The sequence below is a fragment of the Myotis daubentonii genome, chromosome 11, assembly GCF_963259705.1.
Source record: "Myotis daubentonii chromosome 11, mMyoDau2.1, whole genome shotgun sequence".
Lineage (NCBI taxonomy): Eukaryota > Metazoa > Chordata > Mammalia > Chiroptera > Vespertilionidae > Myotis > Myotis daubentonii.
The window spans coordinates 72,753,413-72,775,576 of record NC_081850.1 but is presented as its reverse complement, the minus strand read 5'-3'; the positions used below and the strand labels follow the sequence as shown (position 1 = coordinate 72,775,576).

Sequence of the window (22,164 nt, the reverse complement as noted above, 5' to 3'; positions counted from 1 at the left end):
ATAAGGGGTTTAATCTGGCAGAGCCCCTGGCACACAATAGGAGCCAGATCATGGTGGTTACCTCTCCTCCCCTCATGTTTTTGATGGTGCGGTAGTTTTGAGCAAGGAGTTAAGGCTGGGACCAAGGGGCTTTTTGGTTTCCATCTGGTGCTTCGGCTTTCAGACTGTGGGGTGCAGGGTGCGGGTGTGGGGTTCAGGCCACTGCCTGATTTTGTTTCAGCCTCTGTGTGCACAGTACCTGGCACCGTGTAACTGCCTCTTCTGAACCTTTATTGTTTTCTCTTTGTTTCCCAGATGTTTGAGTCGGAGGTGGATGAGAAAAGGGAGATGCCCTTGGAGGAAGGGAAGGGGCCAGGTGCCGACGACCCCCCGCCCAGCAAGGACCCCTCTCCTGGACAGGAGCCTCTTCTGGGACAAGACCTTCCACTCAATAAGGACTCTTCTTCTGGCCAGGAACCATCTCCTGGCCAAGAATCCCTATCGAGCAAAGACTCAGCTTCCTGCAAGGAACCCCCACCACGCCAGGAACCCCCACCAACCAAGGACTCCCCACCATGCCAGGAACCCCCTGCAGCCCAGGCCCTCCCTCCCTGCCAAGACCTTCCTGCTAAGCAAGAGCCCTCTCCCAGCCAAGACCCTCTACTCAGCCAAGACCTCCCTACCATCCAGGACCCTCCTGCTCAGGACCTTTCGCCATGTCAAGACCTACCCCCCAGCCAGGCCCCGGAACCAGCTGAGGCCCTTGCTGAGACCACGGGCGCTGGGGACCCTCCAGCAGCCACCGGGGGCCTGCCTGTGGCCTCCAGGCCAGCCTTTGTGATTCCTGAGGTCCGGCTGGATAGTGCCTACAGCCAGGAGGCAGAGGCAGAGGGCGGCAGCTCCGGGGATGAGGAGGATGCAGAAGAGGCAGAGGAGGGGGATGAGGGGGAGGAAGATGAGGATGAGGACACAAGTGATGACAACTACGGAGAGCACAGCGAGGCCAAGCGCAGCAGCATGATAGAGACCGGCCAGGGTGCCGAGGGCGGCTTCTCGCTGCGAGTGCAGAACTCGCTGCGGCGCCGGACGCACAGTGAGGGCAGCCTCCTGCAGGAGACCCGCGGGCCCTGCTTCTCCTCCGACACCACCTTGAACTGCTCTGACGGAGAGGGCACTACCTCTTCCTGGGCCATACCTTCGCCCCGCACCCTCAAGAAGGAACTGGGCCGCAACGGTGGCTCCATGCACCATCTTTCCCTCTTTTTCACGGGACACAGGAAGGTAAGGAGGCCAAGGGGGGAGGGGGGGGGATGTGGGTCCATGAGATGGTGGGGTGGGGTCCAGGAGCTGCAGGGAAGGAGCAATCACTTTATCCCACGCCCACCAGGACCTTCCTGCTAAGCCTTCCGATGAATTCTTCCAATGAGCCTTATACCCATTTGACAGAGAACAAAACTGAGACCCAAGAGACCAGAAGGCAGAACCTGGACTTAAACCCATGGCTTTATGACTCCAGATATTGTGTTCTTACAGCTCCGTTGTACGGGGGACCCCCGCAGAAAGTAGAGCAGATGCAGCCTAGCCCAGGACATTGTGTATTTGGATCTTAAAGACCCAAGACAGCAGCTAGAGAAACAGTTACATTTAGACGTGGCCCGGGCCTAGCCAGATTAGAAATCCATCAGCCAAAAACAACGACAGCACATATTTTACTCTGCGCTGGCATTATTCTACGTAATTTACATTACCTCATTAATTCTCACAATAGCCCTGTGAAGTGGATACGATTATTGTTTCCACAGAAGAGGAAACTGAGGCACTGAGCTTGTCTCACTTACACCGGGTTTTTAAATATCAGAACCAGAATGAGCATCTGCCTTCAGGGCTGGAGCTCTTCACCACCATGCTGCTTGCCTCCTGCAAATATTTATAAGTCGAGGAATACGTGTGTGTTGATGTCATGCTGTGTGCCAGGCTCTGGTCTCTGGGCCCCGGCTGGGCCCCAGCAGTGTGTGAGGCTGCCCTCAGCCTGGGCGGGGGGAGCTCTCTGTGTGGGCCAGGAAGGTGTCCTACCCGTGAATGACTGCGCCATGTCCCTGAAGCCCATTAGCCAGCTTGCGTCTGGGTTCTGTCTCTTACTGTGGTGCCTCGGGTGAGTCACTCAGCTCCTCTGGGCCTCAGTGTCCTCTGAGGAGCGGAGGTGAATGGCACTCACGTCCCAGGGTGGTTGAGGATAAACCGGAAGAGCCTGGGACCTGATGGCATTCGTGCAGACGCTAAGCGGATGCTGAGGTGCTAACAGCCAGCGCAGTGCAAGGTGTTGTTGTGACGGCTGTTGTGAGGCTAGGCGGGTGGGGGTGGTCGGTGTCCACAGAGGACAGCTGACCCTCAGAGACCTGGGAGCTCAGGGAGGAGAGACCGCAGGGCCCAGGGCCATCAGGGAAGGCTTCAGAAGTCTTCTCGCCCCCTCCTGTCTCAGCTTCCCTCAGCTGAGCCTGGTGACTTGCGCAGGTTTGGAATAAGCAGAGGGGCTGGGGCAGGCATTCTGTGGAAGCAGACATGGCCTGGACGAAAATGGCCACAGAAGCCAGTCTGGCTAGAGCAGGGGATTCCTGAACTGCAGGGATGGCGGCAGGTGCGTGGCACCTTGGGAGGAAAGGGGTCGGGCTGGCAAAGCAGGCTGGGGCCCTCGAGAACGGGACCTTAAACCTTGGGTCCAGGATGGGAACGAACTCCCAAAGGCATTGGGGTTGGATCTCAGTTTCCTCATCTGTCAACACACGTGGTTCTCAAACTTGGAAGTGCTTCCAATTCACCAGGAGGAGGCGATGAGGAGACAGGGTTCTAAGCCCCCAACCCCAGACTTCTGGAATCAGGATTTCCACGGGGGGATGCTCAGACCCTGCATTATAGACAAGCCCCCCCACCCCCTCAGGGATCGTGATGTTCCTGGTAGTTTGAGTGTCATGGTCTTAGGCCATTTCTTGCTGCAGCTGCTACAGGAGAGAGTCCAGACCTCTGTCCGACGGAGGTGAGGCCGGAGCTGACGCAGCGAGGCCTGGACGCTCTTCTCTGGAGGACAGCCCGGGTCCACCATCTGCCTTGAGCCTCTCAATCCTGAGTCCCCTTCCAGACCCATCCAAGTTCTCTTCCCTCCCCGCTTGCCCCAAGGGAAATACAGATAATATCGATAAATTCACACACATTCATGCATGCACTTCTAGTTCCCCAAATTAGCTGACCTCAGCTCCTATTTTGGGATCGATGCTTCCGCCTGGGAGTCCAGCAAGCCTGGACCAGCGCTCTCAGCTTCCTCCTTTGGGTGCCCAGGGTTCCCGCTGGCCTCCTTTCCCCTCCTCCCCCACCCTCCTTTGGTCTGCTGCTTCCTTTCTTGGGCTTGAGGGACTGAGCTGGCAGGGCCTCGGAGGCCGCCCCAGCCCGTGGTAGCTACCCCTTCTGTGTGGCTTCTGCTTGCCGGGCCCTGAGTCCACCATCATTTATATCCTGTTCCCTCCAGCCGGCCGGCTTTAGTAAGAAACCTACCCTTGTTGAGGGGAAGTAAGGTCTAGGCTGGACGAGCACCCTGGTCTCCCTCCATCCCTTACTGGCAGTGGGCGTTGGGCAAGTCCCTGTCCCTCTGAGCCTCAGTTTCCTCATCAGTGAAATGGGTATGGTAATAACACCTCCTTTGAAGGGTTGCCAAGAAGATTAAATAGCCCAACTCCGGTAAAGTGCTAAGGGCAGGGCTGCCACTCAGCACCTGGTGGGTGCTCCAGACATGGGAATCGTGTTGACAAGGACGAGGAGGCAGATAAGCAGCAAGCGGAGCAGCAGGTACCCCAACATTCCCCCTGTGCCTCCGGCTCCCTTCCTAGCGTTCACAGCACTGCTTCAAGGAGGGCCCAGCTGTACACATCTTGCTGCGGGGAGCCTGAGGCCAAGGGAGAAATGTTTTGTCCCAGACCACACAGCGCGTGCAGCTGGACAGTGGCCTCACCCTTGTCCCGTCCTCTCTGGCCCCAGCCCAGACCCTGCGCACCTCATGCTGGTGAGGGGCAGGGGGAGGGGGCTGGCAGCGGGGGAGGCAGTGCTTTCCCAGGACTTCCATCTCCCCGGCTCAGGCCTGGCTTTCCTGGGAGGAGTGGGGTGAAGTCTTCAGGCTAAGGAATCAGACAGACCCTGTTCAAGCCTCAGCCCTGCCTCCTCCTGCCTGGTCCTGAGACCTTGGCCAGGTGACGCCTTTCTCTGAGCTTTTGTCTTCTCTTATAAACTGGGAAGACTTGCGTCTGCTCAGAGTTGTCCAGGGATTCAAGGTTGCAGTACGTAGGTGCTCTGTGCCCGTGGCACTGACCCTGGGGTGACGTGAGACCTAGGAGCCCCGGACAGAGCTGGCACGGCCTCAGGCTGGTCAGTGTGCTCTGTGTGGCTAAGCGGAGGCTGCCTAGAGCACCAAGCTGCCTGTCGCAGGGTGACAGGCCCTACGTGGACCCTCCCCGCTCCTGTCGTTCTGCCCTCTCGTGCACCGATTTCTACTGTGAGTGCGAGTGTCCGATCAGACAGACCGGACGTGGTCTGCCGGCTGTGGTCACCTTACTGATGGGCCTGCTGAGGTCCAGAGAGGAGACCCCACACCGTTATCCCGTGAGTCCTGCCTGGGCCTGCCTCCTGGTGCTGAGCTGCGCTGTCTCACAGTGCCCTCTGCTGCCAGACCGCGCTCTGCCGGCTGCTCCCCGGAGGCCAGGCTGGACAGATCCACAGGCCCGTGCCTGCCCTTTTCCTGGGAGCCAGCGAAGCCCCAAGCTACCTGTGTCTGGGCGCAGGACGCTGCCATTGAACTGCACCACAGTCTGGCCTGGCCAGGCCAGAGTCACAGGTCGTTCTTTGACAGCGAGGAGGCGGGGCAGGGCCCCTCCCTGGCCATGCTACCTTGTCCCTCCTCCTGCAGGGCACTGGCATGTGCAGAGGTTATCAGTGGGGGGGGGGGGGGGGGGCGCTCGCCCTGCCGCACTAAGCCTTTAGGTTGCGGGTCAGACAAGAGGGCTCCTAGGATGTCTTCCAGATCCGAGAGGTGATAACACCTTCCAGCCTCCTATTTAAGAAAAGCCTAAGAGAAATGATTTCCTGTGTCTAAACAAATAAGTGTAGAGTTTAGATCTAGTGTTTCCACAGGGTTCCATGGGGCCTGCCAGGCTGGGAAACCCTGTGAGGCCCTGCTCACAGGAGCGCCCTCAGTCCTGGGGGGTGGGGTGCTCTGGAACTGGGCCCAAAACTCTCTGCTACTTACCAGCTCTGAGAGCCCATGCAGGTAACGGAACTGCTCTGGGCCTCAGTTTTCCCACCTGCAAACTGGGAGCAATAAGCAAATAGTTCTTAGAACTGTTGCAAAGATTAAATTGGGGAAAGGTAGTCACCGCCTGTGTGTGCACGTACACACACGTCTTTGCAGCCTTGATGGGCAGCGCTCTCAGGAAGGAGGCCGCATTTCCCCTGAGTCTTTCACGGAAAACATTCCAGATGTGCTCACATTGGAATAGCACTTTCGCTCGGTGCCTGGCACATCGTGAGCGCTCAGCAAGTAACAACAGTAACGACAGTGGCTAATAGTTACTGAGCACATCACGGGCAGACACTGTGCTCTGCACTTCTTACGGGCTAACATTAACCCTTATAATAAGAGGTGGGTCCAGTGATCCTCCTCCTCCTACAGGTAAAGAAACCAAGGCCCAGAAAAGGACGTAGCTCGCCTGAGGCCTGTTAGCCGATAAACGACGGAGCTGGAATTCAAATCCAGGCAGTTTAGCATCTTTACTGCTATGATGATAGTTCTAATTACAATAAAAAGTATAATTATTATTCCAAGAGGCAGTGAGCTCTCAGTCCCTGGAGATGGCCGGGTGGGGCTGGGCAGGCCCCAGGGAGTCCTGCCTGGAGTGAAGGGAGATGGTTCTGGGCTCAGTCCACCTCCGTTAGCCATTCTTCAGGGAGGATCACGTAGCTTAGAGATGGCGGGGAGCAGAAGGGAAGGAGAGGCCCTCTGTGTGCTGGGCTCTGGGCAGGCCTGGCTGCAGTTCCCGTAGAACGGAACCTTGGGAACTACTCTGGCTGCAAATGAGAATCCTAACTTTTCATCTTAGTTTCTTCGCTTTCTGTCCCCCACCCCTTGGTGCCTGGGGGGGGCCGACTCCCAGGGCCAGAGCTGCCCGGCCCCTCTGTCAGGGGGGTTGGCTTGGCTGGTCCCTGCTGAAGATGACCCCTCTCCCGAAGATGACCCCCTCCCAGCAGTGGCAGGAAGAGCCCATTTCCCAGCGGTGCAGAGGCTGGGGCTGGCGGGCGGGCGGGTGGGAGTGGTCCCCAGCCCATTGTGTGGTGCTGATAAAGTGCGGAAGCTGAGGTTAGAATGGGAGGAAGCACAGCGCCTGGGCCCTTTCCCACGGGTGGGGGCTTCGGGCACTGCCTCGCCAGGCCGGCGTGACCGCAGCTTGTATATTCAATGGGTGACAGTAGTAGCACTCACTGGGCAATGAACACAGCAGCCTCTGGGTCGTGAGGACACACTGTGTGCCAGGGTTGGGCCATGCGGGCCCAGACTTTTTCCTAGGGAATCTTCCAACAGTGGGGGGTGTGGTCAGCCTCATGCCTTACGTTAGAACTGAAGAAGCCAAAGCTGAGAGGCTGGGAGACTTCTCCAAAGCCAGCGGAAAGAAGATCCATACCCAGGCCTGGCTGCAAACCGAGCTCTGGAATCCCTCGTCACAGACAGGCGTGTGCCTGTGTGTGCACGTACACACTCGTGTTTACAGCCTTGGTGGGGCAGCGTTCTCAGGAAGGAGGCGGCATTTCCCCTGAGTCTTTCACTGAAAACATTCAAAACGTGCTCCGTCCTCGCCTTTGCGTAGCAGCATCCTCTGGCGGAGAAACACATGGTTTGCATTCGGATAGACCTAGGGTCCTGCTGCCAGTTAAATGCTGGGTTTCCCTGGCCAAGTGGCTTACCTTCTCTGAGCCTGTTTACTTTGTGGACTTTCTTTAAAGATGAATGAGATAGTATCTGAATAATGCCCATCCCAAGGTCTGGCCTGTAGTGCAAGCTCCATAAAAGATGCTATACTTCATCTGTCCTTCACCTGTCCATCCGTAGGTCTATCCATGCATGCATCCATCTGTCCGTCCGTCCATCCACGGGTGCGTGCTTTACTGAGGCTAGTAGCTCCTCCTGCTGGATATCTCTGGATTATTTCTCTTTCCAGAATTGACACAGTATTTTAAGGCGTAGCCCGTCTCTATTTTACAAGTGAGGAAACTGAGACCCAGGGTGGGGCTTATGAGAAATCAGAGCTGAGAGCCACACCTGGAGGCCTTCTATCTTGTCTGGGGACATAGTGTCTATGCCCATCCCTCTCTGAGCGCTAGCTCCTCTGCTGTCTCAGAGCATTTCCTGGGCTCCTGCTCTGGGTGGCACAGTTTGGGCTCTGGTTTCCCCTGGAGAAGGATAGGCAAGCACAGGCAGGGAGACAGAGGGAGGCCCCAGTAGAGATGGTGTGAGTCTGGAGTGGTCTGGAGGAGTGATGGACTAGGGCAGTGGTTGGCAAACTGCGGCTCGGCAAACCGCGGCTCGCGAGCCACATGCGGCTCTTTGGCCCCTGGAGTGTGGCTCTTCCACAAAATACTGACTTCTGCGCATGGGCCAAGAAGTTTCAATCGCACTGTACATGCATGTCCGCACATGGTATTTTGTGGAAGAGCCACACTCAAGGGGCCAAAGAGCTGCATGTGGCTCGCAAAGCCATGGTTTGCCAACCACGGGACTAGGGGGAGGTGAAGACTGGGAGAAGAGGAGAGGGCATTCCAGGAAGAGGGCACAGCACAGGCAAAGGCAAGGAGATGGGGGTGGAATGGGTGGAATCTGTGGGCTGAAGTGGAGCCTCGGAGATAAAGTTGCAGGCCTTGAATCAAGCAGCAGGCACCTCAAGATGCATCTTTCCCAGTCTGCTTTCCCTCTCTCTCCATTCATTCATTCATTCATTCATTCATTCTACACATATTTATTAGATACTGTGCACTAGGTCTGGGGAAGATTCCCCAGACAGGTACAGTCAGACAGCAGCCTTGCTCAGGGGAACTCACAGTCCAGTGGAGAACATAGATTTGGAACAAGCCATTTTGGGTGTAGTGGGGTCCTCAAAGGGGGTAAAGGAGGCACAACCTTGATCTAGGGGTCAGGGAGGGCCTCCCAGGTGAGGAGGCATTTAAGCACCTTTCCGAGGTCAAGGTCTTTCCAGAGACTGGGTCTTAGGAGGAGAAGGCATCCCCCATGGAAGGAATAGCATGGGCGAAGGCCCACAGTAAGGGGCGAGACAGTGAGGACATTCTGTGTGGTTGGGGGCAGGTCAGGGAGGTTGCCGGAGCAGGAGTCAGGCTGGGGAGATCACTAAGGAGTGGTAATGGATGTTAAAATGGAACTTTCTGCCCGGACCCTACGATGATAGACCCTGCACGTCATGTTATGGAGGTTGGATATTTTCCCGAGGGTACTAGGGAGCCATAGTTTGAAGGCAAGAGAGGCATAATAATTCACTTTACACACTACTGAGCAGTCCCAGGTATCTTCAAATGGCAGAATCCTGAGTTAGTCATTATGATTTCAATTTTGAAATTAAGGAATAGAGGCTCAGAGAAGGACAGCAATTGGCCCAGTCACACAGCAAAACCCCTGCTGAAGTGCTGCTCCCCAGCCGGCCCTACTGCCTGCAGTGACGTCTCTGCCCTCTTCTCAGCAAGCCAGGTCCTAAGTGCACTAGGAGGAGCCCCTTGGGGGGAGGCTCGGCCAAGCCAGCTGTGTTCCGTGGACAGTGGGGTCTCGCTTCCTCGCCTGTTCTGTGAGGAGTGGGGACTTTGGAGGGGATTAGAGGGAGCGATTTTGCAGGAGCTGTTGGATGCCCGAGTCTCTCTTTGCTCAGGCAGCAGCCTCTGGATTACAACATTATCTGTCTTTTCTCCGCAGATGAGTGGGCCCGACACGGTTGGGGACAATGACGAAAGCTCCCGGAAGAGAAAGAGCAAAAACCTGTATGTTGGAAAGATCTATGGCCCTTACCCTTGCACCCCTCTTCCTCCTCCAGGGGTACAGGTGGGGAGAAGGGGCTGCACCCAGTCCTGCCCCAGACAGACACAGGGAACAGCAGAACCTTGGGACTTAGCAGTGGCCCCAGGGCGGGGTCACCAGGGTTCTGAGCTTCTGGCACTGCCCTCAGCATCCATGTAGTGTCAGGCAAGGTGCTGATTCAGTACCTGGAAGCCACCGGGAACCAAGCAGAGGCAGCCAGCCAGGCTGCCATTGCCCTGCCCCAACCTTTGAAACAAGTAGTGGCTGAGAGACCTCAACGAGTTCTTTGCTGCCTCTGAGAAAGGGCTGAACAGACAGTGGGTAAGGTTCCCCTTTCTCCTCTTGGCTCTTGAATAATAACAGTCTCGGACATTGCCAGGAGGGGGCGCTGCTGGCTCAGCTAGGGAATCCCATATTCCCCAAGCCTTTCCGGGGCCATGCTCAGGATCCCTTACGCTTTTGTTTGGGGGTTTGTTAGAAGTGTCAGTTAACAGAGGTGTGGAGAGTCTCCTGGGGTCTCCTTTGCCCCAGGCCGAGACCCTGGAGACTGCAGAGAAGGACAGGGCGGGAGGTAAAGGGACACATGGTGGCACCGGGAGGGGACCTCTTCTCCAGTCCTGGAGTGCCCATCATTATGCACAAATTGGGCTTGGGGAGGAGAACAGGGATCTTTCCCAGATGCCTCCTGCAACCTTCCCTTGCCTCGACCTTAGCTGGGCTCCACTGCGGTAGAAACGGTCTCTCCCCAGCGCCCCTGCCCGCTCCAGTTTCCTGCAGCAGCTGCAGGCTTCTCTCTGCTGTTCCCTGCGGGCTCTGAGCCAGCAAGGAGCCCCTAAAGGTTGGGCCTCAGACAAGCTCCCGCGCCCCCCCCCCCCTTCTGTGTACCCATCTGCACAGTGGGCCTGGAGCAGGGGTTCTCAGCACCAGGCTCAGGAAGCTGTGATCTCTCACTCCCAGCCACTCCAGGGCTCTCTGAGGGCCCAGTCCTCACCCAGAGGGCTGCCAATCCCTGGACTCCTTGGCCTTATCTCATTGGCTTGGAACCTTCTAGAGCAGGGTCCCCATCCCTGGGCAGCTGCCCCGGACCCTCAGGTAGGCATATGGGCCTCAGCTCCCCAGCCGAAGCAGTTTTGCCCCTGGCACTCACTGTGTTAAAGCCTTCTGTGCATCTTATCCTGGCCTTGAAACAACCCCAGCAGATGTTAAGTACCTTTGTCATCCCTATTTAACTGATGAGAAAATGTGACATTCAGAGAGGTTAGGTAACTTGACAAAAGGCGCACAGTTGGTTACTGCTGGAGCTGGGATTCGAACCCTGGGCTGTCTGGCTTCAGATTCTCACTCTTAACCTCCACCGGGTACCACTCCCCTCAATTATAAGGGTGTCCTGTAGGTCGTAGTGCCTTTGGAGTTTGGATAAGTTCAGAAGTATAAATGCTACAGACTTATAAAAAAACATTTAAAGTTGAGTTTTTTACATTTCTTTTGCACATATTTAGCTTCCTGATTTAGATCATACCTTTTAAAGGTTTGCTTTCAGTCACCATTTCTCATCTTTAATCAGAAAGATGGAGATAAAAAGTCAAAACAAAAACACTCAAAAATGTTTTAAAGACTAAGTAATTGCACTTTCAAAAAGATGTTTTGGAAAGTTTATAGGACTTGTTCTTCTGAAGTTATTTAAGCTTAAAACTAAGACATTTGGCGCATCCTGCATGTTTGTGGATGGGGGTATCCAAAGCCAGTGGCTGAGGTTGGGAGCTATTCTCTGGGGGGTGCCCAGGGTAGGGGGGTCTAGAGAAAAGGGGGGGGGCGGGCGAATAGGAGCATGAGACATTTAACCCTTTGCTGCTAGCAGCTCCGCCCAGGGCTGAAATCTGCAGCCATAAGGGGAGCGGCAAAGCTAAAAATAGTTCTTGGCTAAAAATAGGCAGTCCTGCCACCCTGGTGTGCACAGGCTCTCCCTCCTCCCCTCTTCCCTCCGGGCAATTTGCTGACTTCTCCTCACCACCCCCCCTCCCCCTCCGCGCTGCCGTGGTAACGGGGGAGGCCACTCACAAATAACGGCCTGGCTTCCTGCCTGGGCGGGCCCCAGAGGCTGCCCCTTGCAGACACAGCCCCTTTCACGGGCTCCCTTCTCAGGGTTGGCCAGGAGGGATTTTTTTTCTACTCTCTGTCCTGGCCCCTCCCATTTCCTGGCTCCTCCTGTCTGAGTCCCAGCCCAGCCTATGCCTGGGAGTCCAGTAGTCCGGCTGGGATCCCAGCAAGCACAGGCTCGCTCCTCCACATCCTGCCCCACTGCTGCCTGGCCCGCCTGCCGCTCAGGACAGAGCTTGGGGAGCAGGAGCCCCGAGTGCTCCCTGCAGACCTTCCCGGGCCCCAAGGTGGGGGGCCCTACGGAGATGCTCCGAGGCATGTACCTCACGCGCAACGGGAACCTACAGAGGCGGCACACGATGAAGGAGTAGGTGGCCCTTGCTCCAGCCCGTGGCCTCCCGACCCTGAATTGGCAGGGTCCGAGTGTGCCTGGCTGACCGACCCCCTTCTCTGCTTCTGCCCCCCCAGAGCCAAGGACATGAAGAACAAGCTGGGCATCTTCAGGCGTCGGAACGAGTCCCCAGGGGCCCAGCCAGCAGGCAAGGCAGACAAAGTGATGAAGTCATTCAAGTAGGTCCCCCCTGGCACCCTGGGACCCCTCAGGCACTCACTGATTCCCCGGAGGAGGGGGCAGAGGGGGAGCAGGGCTGGTGGTGGGGTGAAAAGGCAGGGGTATTGAATCCAGCTCTGGGTGGGATGGAGGCTCAGATAGAGGGAGCCTGGTGCCTGCAAGCAGCAGCCCTCCAGGGATAGCTGCCCTGGGAAGGACAGCCAGGCAGGGGCAGGGGGCAGGGAGGGATAGAAGTGAAGCTGACCCCCAAGAAAGCGGGTGGACCCGTCCTGGGCTCCCCAGTCAGGATCAGTCACTGCCTGGGGCCAAGGGCGGCTAACAGAGGCTGCCCAGACCCCGCTGCCCCACTTTTCGGAGCCTCACGGTGCCCCTTCCCTCTGCCCTCAGGCCCACCTCGGAAGAAGCCCTCAAGTGGGGCGAGTCCTTGGAGAAGCTGCTGCTTCATAAATGTAAGTGGGGGCCAGTGGCCTGTTCCCCCTCCCTGGGTTCCCTCCCTCCCTCTCTCGTCCTCCTCCCCTAGACCAGAGCGGGAGCCTGATCCTGCAGGGTAGCCTTTCCCTCTTTCCTGGGCCCAGTGAGGTGTCCCTATTGTTGGGAGAGGCTGAGCCCCGGCCGAGGCCCTCGGTCTGGCCTTGAGCCGGCTCCGCCAGCCCCTCCCTGTCCACGGGAGCTGGCAGTGCCTGCTAGAGGCCGTTGGGACCTGTGTGCTCAGGCCCATTTTCCCAGAATAACAAGAAACATTGCCATGAACTGTGAGGGCTCACACTGGGCCAAATGTGGCGGTCCTCCTCTCATGGGCAGGATCCCCTCTGATCCTCACGGGGCTGGGGATCCCCACTTTGCAGATGAGGAAACTGAGGCACAGATGGGGAGACACCTGGCCCAGGCTCACAGAGGCATTTACACCCTAATGGTCCCCGGAGGGTAATCTGGGGGTGCTGAGGGCAGGAGAGGCTGGTTCGGCCTCTCACCCCGGGTCCGGACTTCTCCTCACAGATGGGTTAGCAGTGTTCCAGGCCTTCCTGCGCACCGAGTTTAGTGAGGAGAACCTGGAGTTCTGGCTGGCATGTGAGGACTTTAAGAAGGTCAAGTCACAGTCCAAGATGGCAGCCAAGGCCAAGAAGATCTTTGCCGAGTACATCGCAATCCAGGCGTGCAAGGAGGTAAGGACCCCGTCTGGGCCCTCCGCCCTGTCCCCGTGCCCCATGGCCTCTTAGTGATTGGGGGCAGCTGGATGCCTCAAGGAGGAGGGCAGGAAGGGGAGAGGGCAGGGTGATTCTCAGGGGCCGTGTGTCCCGGGTGGAGAGGAAGCCAGCTGGGACCTCGGGGAAGAACTGAATTCAGTTGATAACAAAAATGGCCTCTGGCGATGCTAAACCCTTTGTGAATGGGCTTACGTATTTAACCTGTGAAGTAGATTTTAATATTATCTTCATTTTTAAAATGAGGGACAGTCTTGGAGAGCCTAATCACAGCAGCTGACATCTATTGAGTGCTTACTGTGTGCACAGCCACAGGGGTGGTCTGTTGATTCAACCCCTATCTGTTTAACACAGATGATCTAGCTCAGTGGTCGGCAAACTGCGGCTCGAGAGCCACACGCGGCTCTTTGGCCCCTTGAGTGTGGCTCTTCCACAAAATACCATGTGCGGGCCCGCATGTACAGTGCGATTGAAACTTCGTGGCCCATGCGCAGAGTCGGTATTTTGTGGAAGAGCCATACTCAAGGGGCCAAAGAGCCGCCTGTGGCTCTCTAGCCGCAGTTTGCCGACCACTGATCTAGCTTAATTTGTACAACTCTTGGAAGAAGGTACTATTATTCCTAAGCTGTAGATAAGACAACTGAGGCTCAGAGCACTTAAGTGATTTGCTCAAAGCCACACACCTAGGTGTGGCGGTACTGGGATTTAAATCCCGGCAGCCTGACCCTGGAGGTGGCTTTCAGGCCCTTCAGTAGAGCTAAGACTTGAACTGCCGGCCTGAGGGCCTCCACTCTGAACCTTGTGAGGTGGAGCACAGGGGCTTGGGGGTGAGAGGCTGGATAGGTCCCACCCCCACCCCCGGTCCCCAGGGTCAGCCCCTACCGGCGGCCCTGACCGTGCCACCTCTGCCCCGAAGGTAAACCTGGACTCGTACACACGGGAGCACACCAAGGACAACCTGCAGAGCGTCACGCGGGGCTGCTTCGACCTGGCGCAGAAGCGCATCTTCGGGCTCATGGAAAAGGACTCGTACCCACGCTTCCTCCGCTCTGACCTCTACCTGGACCTCGTTAACCAAAAGAAGATGAGTCCCCCACTCTAGGGGCCGCCAGGGTAGGGCTCAGCATTCACGCCAGGAGGGCTGGGCTTCCTCCTACGCCTCCCTCTCCCCTGCGACGGAGGGGGCAACCAAGCCCCCAGAGGCCACGTCTCCGGACAGACAGATGGACATTTGGATGAGAGGCTTGGACCAAGAGAGGCCCAGGCCACCGGAGGAGAGAAGGACTGGCCCCATTGGGTCCCCACTGCCGCGGTACGAGGGGGCTCAAGGGCCCCGGCAGGTCAGGGGCCCTGGCTGAGCCAGATCCGGAGCTGCTGCTCCCTGCTGCGGAGACCTCGCAATGACCAAGTTCCTTAAAGAACCGGCTGGTGGGGCAGGGGCCTGGCCCGGCCTCCAGGGCCCTCCAGGGGCCGCTGGGGCTCGCGCAGACCCCCGCCTTGAGTTTTATTTATTTAAACAGTAGTAGGATGCTTGACACGTCTTCCTGTGATAGGAAACCGTTGCCTCATCAGTTTTCCTAATTTACAAGTGCAATATTTTAACCAACGCCTTGTGAAAAGCCACCTTGCCGAGAAGGTGGGCACCATTTCCCAGGTTCAGGGGACTTGCTGGTCCCCGGCCCCAGTGGCAGGCAGCTGGGCCTTCTGGACTGATGAGGCCTGGAGGAGCGGGCGGTACGGTCTGACCTCGCCCAGAAATCCAGAGCCCTCGAGGAAGGAGGCCCGTCAGGGGCTCTGGGAAAGCATGACACCCTCAGACCACACAGCAGCCACGTTCTGGAGCAAATAAAAGGCCTGTGTTAGTTCTTGCTTTTGACCCTTTCTGTGTGTTCCTGGTTTTGAGGCTTCCCAGGGTGGCTGGGGCTGGGAGGGTTGGTCGTTGGCCTGCTGGTCCAGCTTCTCCTCCTCTCTAGCCATCACCTGCCTCCCACCCTGGAGCCACAGACACCATCCAGTGGTGAGAGCTGCTCCCTGACCACCGCGGCCTCTGTGACCGGCCCTGCCATGTCTGTTCTGCTTATCTTCTCTGCAAGCCTGGGAGCAGGGGGTTGTCCCCATTTCACAGATGAGGAGCGTGATACGCAGGCAGGGAAGGCAACTTGTTCAGGGTCGCCCGGCAGGCAGGTGGCAGGGACAGGGTGCAGTCTAAGCCCAACTGGCTGCCCCAGGATGGAGTCCCACCTTGGTCACCAGCTGGCCACGGGACCATCAGCAAGTTCCCTCACTTCTCTGCCCGGCCACACCCTGAGGTTCTGGCGGGACGTTCAGGTGTCACAGGGATGGTCGGTGGAGGTGGGTGGGCCAGAATCTTTGGCAGGGCAGCAGGGCAGCAGTGCAGACGAGGCCTTTAGGACAGAAGGGAGAGCTGGGGCGGTGACAGGGAGGAGGGTTCCCAGGGTCCCTCTGTGGCCCGGGGGAAGGCGTCCCCCTCTGTGCCCAACAGGAGATGCAAGTTTAGGACAGGCCTGGTCCCCAGCCACAGTTCAGGGAGGGTCTGGCCCACTTTCCTGGAGGGTGGAAGAAGGCCTGGAACGCAAGCCAAGCTGATGTCAAGGCTTTCCCTGATGCCCACACATGCAACCTGCCAGGGTCTCCGGGCAGGTGCCAGGATCCGGCCTGTGGGTGGGGACTGGCTCAGCTTAAATCTGGACAGAATTGGTTGGTGCAAGAAGGGCTGGACCCCGCTCCTTGGATCTTGTTCCCTGTCTGGTGCCCTGAGTTCGACATGGGGCTGTGCACTCTCCTCCCTGCTTTCCCCTGCTGGTCTCCCTGGGCGAGGCCACCCGCATGAGGGGAGCATCAGAAATGGAGGTCTCAAGGCCTAACCTGGGGCCAGGCATGCAGTAGGCGCTCAATACGTGTTACAGCCTTTCCCCTAGCACAGGAATGTGAGCTCTTCCAGGAATGGGCTGGGTCTCCTTCCAGGCACCAGACCTGGCCAGTGAGCCTCACCGGGAGCGAGGGCATCTTCTGCTTGGAGGAGACACTCCGCCCATAGGAGACTCCCCTTTCTTTATACCGGGGATGTCGCCCTCCTCCAGGCCCTCCACCTTCCCACCCCAAATTGCCATGGAAACCAGAGTCCAGGAGAACAGAGTCAGGCAGATGGAATTCCCATTTCGGAAGGGCCCACGGCCGGGTTTCCACTACTCACACCGGGACCCCTGGCCTCACAGGGGCTTTGGCTATGCCGAGCTTCTGGAAAGCAGACTGGAAAAGTGCTTGGGTCCTGCCCTGAGCTCCTGGGGGGCCGTGGGGACAGCCTTTACCCCCATAGTCCTCAGTCCCCTCACCTGTTCAGTGTGGTTTGGCCTGGTCCCCATTTTTTTTTTTTTTTCACATGTGAAAAAAGAGCAGGTTTTTTAGTCTCTGCCTGGCAATCCCAGGCTGGTCACTGTGGGTTCTGAGAGCTGTGTGGTCAGTATGTCCAGCTCCCTCCCCATCCCACAGGTGGGAAGACTGAGGTGGAGGGAGGGAGGTGAGAGGCCCAGAGTCTGGAGTCAGGCTCTAGGATACAGCTTCCGGCTCCATCACTGACTACTCACTGCAAATCTGTGAATCAGTCACATAACCTCGCGTTGCCTCAGTTTCCTCATCTGTAAATTGTGCATATTGGCACCTACCCCAGAGCTGTGACGGCTGAGCAAGGTCATTCCTGCGGCAAGTCTAGCCCAGTGCCTGGCACAGGGATAGGCTCCTTCAGTAGGAGCTGCTGTTTGCAAGGGCATTATTCAGGGTCAGAGGGAGGGGCAACACTCCTTCTCCACCTGCCCAGCCCGGGCTCTGCCCTTATTAAAGAGGACAGGGGGCCTTTAGTCCCAGACCCCAGAACCCTGTCCTTCAGGAACAGTTTTGCTAGAGGACAAAGTCAGCCCATTCCCGGGACTAAGTCAGAACAGCCTGTCCCCGCGCCACTGCCCAGTCTTGGCCTCGCTGGGCGCATTTGGGGTCAGCTGGCAAGTAGGGTGCGGAAGGTGGAAAGGGGAGAGGGCATAGCAGCGCTGCCTGGCTGGGCGCCAGTGGGTAGAGATTCCGTATTTGCCCGCCTGTGCCAACTTCAGCTGACTCCTTGCTGGCAAGTCCAGTCCCTCGCACTCTCGGCCTCTTGGTCTGGTTTGGGACAGATATGGCCTCCCAGACTCTCCCTTGGGTCCCAACTGCTGCTGCCTGGTGCTTGGGTCCCTTCTTGGGTTTCTGCTTGCCTCCCTCCTGTAGCAGGAGCTCATTATCTCCAGGAGTAGCTCAGGAGGGCCCGGCCGCCTCGAGGGAGTTCTAAAGTTCTTTGCCTGTGAAGTGGGGATCCTGGGGTGAGGGTGGGGGGGGGGCAATGGTGGTGGGTCAGCCTGATTCTCAGCCTTCACTCCTCCCTGGTCCCCTCCCTTTCACCAGACTTCTCTGAGCCCCCTACCCTCACCTCCTGCCTTGCTCCCCAGTCCCTTTGCTTACTCTCCCCTCTCTGGTCCCTCCCACGGACATCCTACCCTAGCCAGCCTCTCCAATTCACCTCTCTTCCCAAAGCCTCCCCCAGGCCTCCCTGCCTCTTCCTCAGAGCTCTCAGACCCTCAAGCAATAGCCCCTGGCCCTCAGAGGAGCACTCCTGAGCGATTGTTTTGCTTACAATCAGCAACATCTGGGAAACATCTGGCTCTGCCTGTCCTCTCCCTGGCTGGGCCGGCCAGCAGGAGGGAAGGAGGTACCCTGGCCCCCTGCCCCTGGGGAGTCCTTTTATTGGGTCGGAGAAGGGGGATGAGGAAGAGCTTGGGGCTGATCTGGGCCTGCTCAGCCTGGATGGGAGCGAGGGCGTGGCTGGGTGGGGGAGGACAGGGACAGGTGGCAGATACGAAATAATAACTACAGTCACACACCTCAGGACACTGTAAGCCTTATCTCCACCCCTCCTCTGAACATTGTGTTCACTTGACAAACGAGGAAGTTAAGGGTCAGAGAGAGTGGACCAGTACGTCGTGGGACCCGGATCCCTAACTTCCAGGCAGCCTCCCCTCCAGCCAGTCTGAGACTGAGTGGCTTGGATGGGGGTTCTTACCACAGGCTCCCCTGAGCTTGAGGGCGGAGCTTTTCTAAGTTGGGCCAAGGAATGGCGGGAGCTGAAGTGCGGAGAGGGACTTGGTCTGAGCTGACTCTCAGTTCTCAGTAGCTGTCTGATAGGTTGCCTTACTTCTCTGCGCCTCAGTCATCTCATGTATAAAGTGGGAGTAATGATCCACCTCATGAGACTTACATGGACTCAGTGAGATAATAAATATGTGTCAACCCTCAGCACAGGGCCAGCCACGGAGGGGGCGCCCCGTATGGGGGAGAGGAGGGAGCCGGGGGCTGTGACTGATCCAAGAGGTGAGGTCAGGCCGAGCCCCAGCAGCTGCGCAGGCGGAAGCCGCCTCTGCATCTGCCTCATGGTCAGTTTCTGAGAAGAGATGGCCAGTGACTCAATGACAAGGGCAGTGCCCCAGGGGGTGCAGTTGGGCCCCTGGCTCCATGTGGGCTCAGCAGGGTCCTACCTGCCAGTTTCAGGAGCAACTGAATAGCACCCACACAGCCGGGCAGCTGGCCTGCCCGGGGATCTGTCCCAGACCCGCCCGTGACCCTGGATGAGGGCCCTCCCTCTTCCTGTTGGCTTCTTCTGGAAAACAAGGAGGATCCAGCTTTTCCTCTGGTCTGAGGACCTTCTGACGGGGCACATGGTGCTTTGTGTGGTGTGAAGGGCTGGGATCCAGGCCGTGTGTGTGTGTGTGTGTGTGTGTGTGTGTGTGTGTGTGTGTGTGCGCGCGCGCGCACATGAGTTGTTATGACTCTAAAAACGGAGCTTAGCCACGTCCCCAGAGGACTGGGCACTGACTTGGATGGAGCTTCCTATTTACCACTTGCCCGAGTCTCCATGGTTCACCCCCTGCCCCTTGGGGCTCTGCCCTCCAGGTCCTCCAGCCAGGCTTCAAGGAGGAAGGATCTGCTGCTTTTTACACACTCCTTCCCTTGAGGGAAAGTCCTCACCCCACCCGACCTCTGACACACACACACACACACACACACACACACACACACACGTCACTGAGCCCAGGACAGAGAAGCCCAGAGTCAGGGGGAGACTCAGTGTGCACCCTGGGAAAGATATAAAAGTATAAAGGGGTTGGAAAAGGCAAAGCTGATGTGCCCTTCACCTGGCTCCCCCAATAGTTACATCTGACGCAATCATAGCACACGGTCAAACCCAGAGTCTGCCAGTGGCTGGGATGTGTCATTTGATCACATGTGTAGATGATGGGACCACTCCCCCAGTCAAGGTGCAGACCTCTCTCGCAGAAACGATCTCCCTCGATACTTTTTTATAGTCACATCCGCCCTCCACCCCCACCATCCCTAAGCCCTGAATCTTCTCCCCATCGATATAATTTTGTCATTTTGAGAATGATATGTAAATGGAACCATGCAGTACGTGACCTAATGTGATTGTCCCTCTTCACTCGTCATCATGACCTTGAGGTCCACTCAAGCTGTGTCTATCGATAGTTCCACGCTGTCTCTTTCCCAGTTGTGTTCCGTTCCATGGTGGGGATGTACAACAGGCGGTTTCACTATTCACATATTGAGGGACATTTTGGTTGTTTCTGGTTCTTGGCTATTACATACAAAGCTGCCATGAACAATGGAGTGGCGAGGTTTGTGTGGACGCAGCTTTCATCTCTCTGGGGAAAATGTCCAGGCGTGCGATTGCTGAGTGGATGGCAAGTAGAGGTTTAATGTTGAAGAAACTGCCAGAGTCGCTGTATCATCAGAGACCCGGCTCTCTGCAACCTGTCCAGCATGTAAAGTTGCCCTTCTGTTTTATTTTAGCTGTTCTAATAGGTGCGAGTTGAGAGCTCTTCCAGGTCTTAATTTGCATTTTCCTCATGGTCAGTGATAGTGGACATCTTTTCATTGATTTGCTGTCTGTCTATCCTCTTTGGTGAAATGTCTCTTCATGTCTTTTGCCCATGTTCCAATTAGAGTGTTTGCTTTTTCACTGTTGAGTTTGAGTGTACCTCATATATTCTACATAGGAATCCTTTGTCAGCTATGTGATTTGCAAATCATTTCTCTCCATCTGTAGCTTGTCTCTTCATCCTCCTAATGTATCTCTTGCAAAGTAAATGCTTTTCAATTTTGATCAGGTCCAATTTATTATTTTTTTTTGTTTTACAGATCATGTATTTGGTGTTATGTCTAACGACTTTTTACCAATCCTTGGGCACTAAAATTTTTCTCCTGTGTTTTCTTCTAACAGTTTTATAGTTTTCCATTTAAGTCTATGGACCTGTTTGAGTTAATTCTTATGTAAGATTGTGAGGTTTAGGTTCTTTTTTTTTTTTTTTTGCATAAAGATATCCAATTGCTCTAGCATCATTTGTTGAAAAGACTGTCCTTCATCCATTGAATTGTTTTTTTTAAGCCAGCTTTATTGAGATGTAACCACAAAGCATACAATTTACCTGTTTAAAGTATAGAACTGAATGGCTTTTAGTATAGTAACAAAATTGTACAACCTTCACCACAATCAATTTTAGAACATTTTCACCACCTCCTAAAATACCTCCATACCTATTAGTAATCACTCCCTTCTCTATACCCAAACCTTCCCATCCTTGGGCAACGAGTAATCTACTTTTCTGTCTTAGATTTGCCTATAGTGGACATTCCATGTAAATGGAATCATAATAAAATATGTGGTCTTTTGGGTCTGGCTTCTTGCACTTGGCATCATGTTTTCATCATGTTGTAACATGTGTCAGTACTTCATTTTTTTAAATTGCCTGATAACATTCCATTGTATGTATCCTGTTTCAGTACCACTAAGTATACCACATTTTATTCATCCAATACATTAGTTGATGGGTATTTGTGTTGTTTCTACCTTGGGGCTATTATGAATAATGTTGTTATGAATATTTATGTACAAGCTTTTGTGTGAACATATATTTTCATTTCTCTTGGGTATTTACTCAGGTGTGGAATTTCTGAGTCATAAACAGACTCTGTTTCCCTTTTTGGGGAGCTGCCAAACCACACCATTTGACATTCAGTGTGTGAGGATTCTAGTCTCTCCGCATCTTTGCCAATACTTGTTATAATGTCTTTCTTTTTCATCATATTCATCCTAGTGCGTGTAAAGTGTTATTGAATTGCTTTTGAACCTTTGTCAAAAATCAGTAGCCATGCTTGCATGGGTCTATTTCTAGATTCTCTATTCCACAGATCTATGTTTCTATTCCTCTACCAAAGTCTCACAGTCTTGATTACTGTAGCTGTAGAATAAGTCTTAAAATTAGGTAGAGTGATTCTTCCCACTTTATTCTTTTTTAAAAAATTGTTTTAACTATTGTAGTTTTTTAGCCTTTCTGTGTAAATTTTAGAATAATCTTGCCTAACTGGCAAGAAGTCTTCCTGAGGTCTTGACACTAAATCCCATTGTGTTGGGATAATCTTGCCTAATCTACAGAGCCCTGATAGTAATTGCATTGTAGTTCAATTTGTGGAGAACTGGTACCTTTACTATGCTGAGTCTTGCATTCATGAGCATGGTATGTCTTTCCATTTGTTTAGATCTTTGATTCCTTTTACCAGCACTTTGCAGTTTTCCGCATACAAGTTTTGTTTTGTTAGATTTACACCTAAGTATCTCTTTCTTTAGTGATTATAAGTGACATTCTATTTTTTAATTTCAGTTTCCACCTGCTCATTGCTAGCATAGAAGTTCACTGGGTTTTTGTGCATTGATCTTGTAGCTTGTGACCTTGCTGAGCTCAATAATTGTAGAAGTTTTTTTCTGTAGATGCCTGGAATTTTTCTATGTAATTAATCATGTCTTCTGCAGGTAGGTATAGTTTTAAGTTTTCCTTTCTGGCCTGTATGTCATTTATTCCCCTCTCTTGCCTTATTGGGCTTCCGTCTTTCATCAGCAAGTGCTGTATTAGCTGTTGGTTGTTTTCTAGATGTTATTTATTTATTTAGGAATTATTTTGTTTATATCGCATGCTTATTTATATATTTATATTTACATAAACATTTACACAGGAAATTTCCTTTTTATTATAGGATGATGCTCTTGATTCCTAATTTTCTGACAATTTTTATCATAAGTGGGTGTTGAATTATTTTTCAAA

At 54.8% G+C, this 22,164-nt stretch overlaps 1 protein-coding gene across 11 annotated transcripts in view; it reads left to right on the top strand.

Moving 5' to 3' along the window:
- RGS3 (regulator of G protein signaling 3) overlaps positions 1-14,828 on the top strand; it is a 114,757-nt gene extending 99,929 nt beyond the window's left edge. For 10 of the 11 annotated variants that reach the window (XM_059657909.1, XM_059657911.1, XM_059657910.1 and 7 more), the window contains 6 exons: positions 295-1,260; positions 8,981-9,045; positions 11,648-11,749; positions 12,138-12,199; positions 12,747-12,913; positions 13,869-14,828. In XM_059657909.1, the coding sequence (XP_059513892.1) occupies positions 295-1,260; positions 8,981-9,045; positions 11,648-11,749; positions 12,138-12,199; positions 12,747-12,913; positions 13,869-14,054 (1,548 nt within the window). In that variant the 3' untranslated portion in view covers positions 14,055-14,828. Of the gene's footprint in view, positions 1-294; positions 1,261-8,980; positions 9,046-11,305; positions 11,547-11,647; positions 11,750-12,137; positions 12,200-12,746; positions 12,914-13,868 lie in introns of those variants that run through there. The other variant, XM_059657922.1, reaches the window with a different exon arrangement.
- The last annotated feature ends 7,336 nt before the right edge of the window (positions 14,829-22,164 follow it).